Consider the following 6,817-nt stretch of genomic DNA (forward strand, 5'->3'; position numbering starts at 1 on the left):
CCGCCCCCTCCCCAATTCGGGGGTCCCGGAGCCCCCTCAGGAACGAAACGGCCCCAAAATTGCCCCAAAATGGCTCAAAACGACCCCGAATCCCCCAAACCGCCTCGCTCCGGATCCAGCACTTTGCTGAAGCAACATTTTAAGGTTCGTTTTATTGAGGAGGGGGCTCAGCCTCCCCCGATTCTGCCCAAAAAGGGGGTGCGGGGGGGGTGTCTCCAAATCCCCGCACCCAAAGAACCTTTGAAATTGTTAAACCTCCCAAAAAAGGTGGGGAAATGGGAGTCGAAAGGGGGATTTGGGTGTTCTGGGGTGGTCCGAGGGGGTTTTGGGGTCCCCCACATCAAGACTCGCCCCCAAAAATGCAACAAAACAGAAGGAAAAATGGGAATAAGTGGGGATTTCGGGGGGTCCCAGTGGTTTCAGAGAAGCCTCCGTGCATCAAGACCCCCCCAAAAAAACACTTTTAAATACATAACCCCCCCCCCCCCCCCCCCCCCCCCCAAATACTTCAAAACCCTCGCAACACCCCCCAAAAACGCAATAAAATAAGGGAAAAAAACCCAAGGAGAACAAACAGGGGCTCGTGGGGGAATTTGGCGGTCTCAACGTGAGGGGCGCCTCTGACGGTTCAACCCCCTCCGAAAAAAACCAACAAAAAAACCACTTTAAACCTTCCGAAAGCCCCGAAAAAAACGCGGAAAAAAAGGGGGAATAAAGAGGAAATCGTGGGGAATTCTGCCGTTTATCCGGGGGGCCCTCAGACGATCATCTCCAGCTGCCGGGCGTACTCGATCACCTGCGTGGCCAATTCCGTGGAGGGGATCGGGGGGTCCTCGGCTTTCTGCTGCCGCCCCCCGAAGCTGTAATAGTTGGAAGGGCCCAGCACCCAGCCCCGCTGGGAAAAGAGAGGGGAAAAAAGGTAAAAAAAAAGGTTAAAAAAAAGGAGTTTGGAGAGGGTTAAAGGGGGTTTGGGGGGATTGCAGAGGGTTAAAGGGGGTTTGGAGTGGATATTGGGGTTTTCCAGAAGGTTCTGAGGGGATTTGGAGGTTTGGAGTGGATATTGGGGGTTTTCCAGAAGGTTCTGAGGGGATTTGGGGAGATTAGAGAGGTTTAGGAGGATATTGGGGCTTTTCCAGAAGGTTTTGAGGGGATTTGGAGGTTTGGAGTGGATATTGGGGGTTTTCCAGAAGGTTCTGAGGGGATTTGGGGAGATTAGAGAGGTTTAGGAGGATATTGGGGCTTTTCCAGAAGGTTTTGAGGGGATTTGGAGGTTTGGAGTGGATATTGGGGGTTTTCCAGAAGGTTCTGAGGGGATTTGGGGAGATTAGAGAGGTTTAGGAGGATATTGGGGTTTTTCCAGAAGGTTCTGAGGGGATTTCAGGGAAGGTTTTGAGGGGATTTGGAGGTTTGGAGTGGATATTGGGGGTTTTCCTGAAGGTTCTGAGGGGATTTGGGACAATTAGAGAGGTGTAGGAGGATATTGGGGTTTTTCCAGAAGGTTTTGAGGGGATTTCAGGGGTTTGAGGAAGGTTTTGAGGGGATTTGGAGGTTTGGAGTGGATATTGGGGGTTTTCCAGAAGGTTCTGAGGGGATTTGGGACGATTAGAGAGGTGTAGGAGGATATTGGGGTTTTTCCAGAAGGTTTTGAGGGGATTTCAGGAGTTTGAGGAAGGTTTGGAAGGGATTTGGAGAGATTAGAGAGATTTGGGAGGATATTGAGGTTTTTCCAGAACGTTTTGAGGGGATTTCAGGAAGGTTTTGGGGAGATTAGAGAGGTTTGGAAGGATATTGGATTTTTTCCAGATGGTTTTGAGGGGATTTCAGGGGACTGGGGAAGGTTTGGAAGGGATTAAAAGGAGTTTGGGGTGATTATTGAGGACTTTGGGGAAGGTTAGAGGGGATTTGGAGGGTTTGGGGCAGATTTTTGGGGAGGTTTCAGAGCGTTTGGGGGGATTTTAGGGAGGTTTTGGGGGTATTTCAGGCTGTATTGAGTGGGTTTTGGGGTGTTTCAGGCTGTTTTGAGTGGGTTTTGGGGTGTTTCAGGCTGTTTTGAGTGGGGTTTTGGGGGGTTTTGGGGTGTTTCAGGCTGTTTTGAGTGGTTTCTGGGCTGTTTTGAGTGGTTTCTGGGGTGTTTCAGGCTGTTTTGAGTGGTTTCTGGGGCGTTTCAGGGGCCCCCCGGTACCTTTTTGGCGTAGTCGGTCATTTTGCGGGGCGAGCTGAAGAAGAGGATGCGCGCCGCCTCGGGGAACAGGATCCGCTCGTAGGCGGCCTCGATGCAGCCGGCGATCTCGTCCCTGCCGTTTGGGGGGGACATGGGGGGGTCTCAGGGGGCTCTGAGGGGCTTTGGGGGGGATTTGAGGGGAAAATTGGGGGATTTGAGAGGGGTTTAGGGGGCTCAGAGGGGATTTGGGGGAGATTTCCAGGGGTTCTGAGGGAGTTGGGGGGGGATTTGGGGGATTTGAGGGGGATTTGGGGGATTTGAGGGGGAAATTGGGGGATTTGAGGGGTAGATCAGGGGGATCAGGGGGGGATTTGAGGACATTTAGGGGAAAATTGGGGGATTTTGGGGAGATTTCCAGGGGTTCTGAGGGAGTTTGGGGGGATCTGAGGAAGTTTGGGGAAAATAGGAGATTTGAGGGGGAAGTTGGGGGATTTGAGGGGGGGTTTAGGGGGCTCAGAGGGGATTTTGGGGAGATTTCCAGGGGTTCTGAGGGAGTTGGGGAGGATCTGAGGAGATTTGGGAGGAATTTGGGGGATTTGAGGGGGATTTGAGGAGCTCAGAGTGGATTTTTGGTGAAAACGGGGGGATTTCAAGGGTTTTGGGGAACTCAGAGAAGATTTTTGGTGGATTTCAGGGAGTTTGAGGAACTCAGAGTGGATTTTTGGTGGATTTCAGGGAGTTTTGAGGAACTCAGAGGAGATTTTTGGTGGATTTCAGGGGTTTTGGGGAACTCAGAGGAGATTTTTGGTGGATTTCAGGGAGTTTTGAGGAACTCAGAGGAGATTTTTAGTGGATTTCAGGGGTTTTGGGGAACTCAGAGGAGTTTTTCAGTGGATTTCAGGGAGTTTGGGGAACTCAGAGTGGATTTTTGGTGGATTTCAGGGGTTTTGGTGAACTCAGAGTGGATTTTTAGTGGATTTCAGGGAGTTTTGAGGAACTCAGAGGAGATTTTTGGTGGATTTCAGGGGGTTTGGGCGTTTTGGGGGCGTTTTTTGGGCTATTTCGGAGGGGGTTGGAGGATTCTGGGATTCAGGGGGATTTGGGGGTGGATTTTGGGGTGGATTTTGGGGGATTTCGGGGTCCCAGACCTGATGGTGTCCAGCAGGATGTCGATGAAGAAGGTGTAGCTCTCCGCTGGGATGTTGCCCTTGGCCAGGAACACTTTGTTGTAGCTGCCCTCCATCAGGTACTGAGGGGAAAAAACGGGGTGAAAATGGGGTAAAACACCCAAAAAACTGGGATAAAACACTCAGAAATGGGATAAAACACCCCCAAAAATGTGATAAAACACTCAGAAATGGGATAAAACACAAAAAAATGGGATAAAAACACTCAGAAATGGGATAAAACACCAAAAAAAAAAGGGATAAAAACACTCAGAAATGGGACAAAACACCCCAAAAATGGGATAAAACACCCCAAAAAATGTGATAAAACACTCAGAAATGGGAGAAGCCACCCCAAAAGTGGGATTAAATATCCCCCCAAAATGGGGTAAAACACCCCAAAATTGGGATTAAATATCCCAAGAAATTGGGTAAAACACTTAGAAATGGGATAGAACACCCCCAAAATGGGATTAAATGTCCCCCCAAAAATGGGGTAAAACACTCAGAAATGGGACAAAACACCCCAAAAATGGGATAAAAACACTCAGAAATGGGGTAAAACACCCCCCAAAAAATGGGATGATACTAAAAAATGAGCAGAACACCACAAAAATTGGGTAAAATACCGGAAAAAAAATTGGGTAAAACACCCCAGAAAGGCTCAGGACCCCCCAAATTCCCCCTGAAATCCCTCCCAGACCTGCTCCAGGTGGAATTCCAGCCCCAAATCTTCCCCAAATCCCCTGAAACCCCCCCAAATCCCCTGAGATCCCCCCCAAATCCTGCTCCAGGGACACGGGGTGAGGTTCCCCTGGATCTGGGACACCCCAAATCCCCTGAGATCCCCCCAAATCCCCCCCAGACCTGCTCCAGGGACACGGGGTGCCGGATGAAGAGGTTCCCCTGGGTTTGGGACACCCCAAATCCCCTGAAATCCCCCAAAATCCCCCCCAAATCTTGCTCCAGGGACACGGGGTGAGGTTCCCCTGGGTTTGGGGCACCCCAAATCTTTCCCAAATCCCCCCCAATTCCCTCCCAGACCTGCTCCAGGGACACGGGGTGCCGGATGAAGAGGTTCCCCTGGATCTGGGGCACCCCAAATCCCCTGAGATCCCCCCCAATCTTTCCCAACTCCCCCCCAGACCTGCTCCAGGGACACGGGGTGAGGTTCCCCTGGATCTGGGACACCCCAAATCCCCTGAAATCCCCCCCAACTCCCCCCAGACCTGCTCCAGGGACACGGGGTGCCGGATGAAGAGGTTCCCCTGGATCTGGGACACCCCAAATCCCCTGAGATCCCCCCAAATCTTTCCCAATTCCCCCCCAGACCTGCTCCAGGGACACGGGGTGAGGTTCCCCTGGGTTTGGGGCACCCCAAATCCCCTGAGATCCCCCCCAATCCCCCCCAGACCTGCTCCAGGGACACGGGGTGAGGTTCCTGTGGGTTTGGGGCACCCCAAATCCCCTGAGATCCCCCCAAATCTTTCCCAATTCCCTCCCAGATCTGCTCCAGGGACACGGGGTGCCGGATGAAGAGGTTCCCCTGGGTTTGGGGCACCCCAAATCCCCTGAAATCCCCCAAAATCCCCCCAAATCCCCCCCAAATCTTGCTCCAGGGACACGGGGTGAGGTTCCCCTGGGTTTGGGACACCCCAAATCCCCTGAGATCCCCCTGAAATCCCCCCAATTCCCCCCCAGACCTGCTCCAGGGACACGGGGTGCCGGATGAAGAGGTTCCCCTGGATCTGGGGCACCCCAAATCCCCTGAAATCCCCCTGAGATCCCCCCCAATTCCCCCCCAGACCTGCTCCAGGGACACGGGGTGCCGGATGAAGAGGTTCCCCTGGATCTGGGACACCCCAAATCCCCTGAAATCCCCCTGAGATCCCCCCAATCCCCCCCAGACCTGCTCCAGGGACACGGGGTGCCGGATGAAGAGGTTCCCCTGGATGTCGGGCGCCGGCAGCCGCTCCAGCTCGGTGTGGAACTCGGCCACGCGGTTCTGGGACAGCAGGAACAGCAGGTTCAGCCCCAGCAGCTGGTGCCGCGACGCCGACTCGGGCAGCTCCTCCCTGAGGGCGGTTCCGGAACGTTCCGGCACGGTGCTGGCACCCCGGGGGGCGGGGGAGAGACCCCGGGAACCAACACGGGAATGAACACGGGAACGAACACGGGAATGAACACAGGAACAAACATGGGAACAACACGGGAACAAACACGGGAACAGCACGGGAACCAACACGGGAATGAACACAGAAACCCCGGGAACCAACATGGGAACAACACGGGAACCAACATGGAAACAGCATGGGAACGAACACGGGAACAAACCCAGAGCCCCGGGAACAAACATGGGAACAAACATGGGAACAACAGGGGAATGAACACAGAAACCCCGGGAACAAACACGGGAATGAACATGGGAACAACAGGGGAATGAACACAGAAACCCCGGGAAGAAACACGGGAACAAACACGGGAACAAACACGGGAACAAACACGGGAACAAACACGGGAATGAACACAGAAACCCCAGGAACGAACATGGGAACAACACGGGATCCAACACAGAGCCCCGGGAACCAACACGGGAACAAACATGGGAACGAACATGGGAACAACACGGGAAGAACCATAGAGCCCTGGGAACCCAGGAACAACACGGGAACAAACCCAGGGCCCTGGGAACCAACACGGGAACAATCCCAGAGCCTCAGGAACAATCCCAGAAACTCGGGAACCAACACAGGAACAAACCCAGAGCCCCGGGAACCAACACGGGAACTCGGGAACAAACATGGGAACAATCCCAGAACCCCCCGAGACCCTCAGGAATGATCCCAGAAACCCGGGAACAACGCAGGAACAAACACAGAAATCCGGGAACAAACCCAGAGCCTCCCCAGACCCTCGGGAACAACGCAGGAACAAACCCAGAAACCCGGGAACAATCCCAGAAACCCCCCAGAGCCTTGGGAACCAACAGAGGAACATTGCCAGAGCCCCAGGAACAATCCCAGAGCCTCGGGAACAATCCCAGAACCCCTCCAGAGCCTCGGGAACGATCCCAGAAACTCGGGAACCAACACAGGAACAAACCCAGAGCCCCAGGAACAATCCCAGACCCTTGGGAACCAACACAGGAACCCGGGAACAATCCCAGAGCTCTGGGAACAATCCCAGACCCCTGGGAATAAACCCAGGAACAATCCCAGACCCCCGGGAACAATCCCAGAAACCCGGGAATCCTCCCCAGAGCCCTGGGAACAATCCCAGGAACAAACCCAGAGCCCCGGGAACAATCCCAAAACCCTGGGAATCTCCCCCCAAATCCCCCAAGACCCTCAGAAAATCCCCTCAGATCCTCAGGAATCCTCCCCAAAACCCTCAGGAATCCCCCCCAAAATCCCCCAAAACCCTGAGGAATCCCCTCGGACTCCCAGGAATCCCCCCAGACCCTGAGGAATTCTCCCGGATCCCCCCGGAT

General features: G+C 53.8%; 1 protein-coding gene across 1 annotated transcript; it reads right to left on the reverse strand.

Annotated features, from left to right (window-relative positions):
* Positions 1-487: 487 nt before the first annotated feature.
* Positions 488-5,435, reverse strand: PSMD8 (proteasome 26S subunit, non-ATPase 8; the record flags this gene model as incomplete). Its single annotated transcript, XM_040054215.1, has 4 exons — positions 488-895; positions 2,183-2,294; positions 3,310-3,410; positions 5,237-5,435. Coding segments are annotated over 4 exons (550 nt in total), but the record flags the coding sequence as incomplete, so codon positions are not given.
* Positions 5,436-6,817: the final 1,382 nt, after the last annotated feature.

The sequence above is a fragment of the Hirundo rustica genome (assembly GCF_015227805.2).
Source record: "Hirundo rustica isolate bHirRus1 chromosome 39 unlocalized genomic scaffold, bHirRus1.pri.v3 SUPER_39_unloc_7, whole genome shotgun sequence".
NCBI lineage: Eukaryota > Metazoa > Chordata > Aves > Passeriformes > Hirundinidae > Hirundo > Hirundo rustica.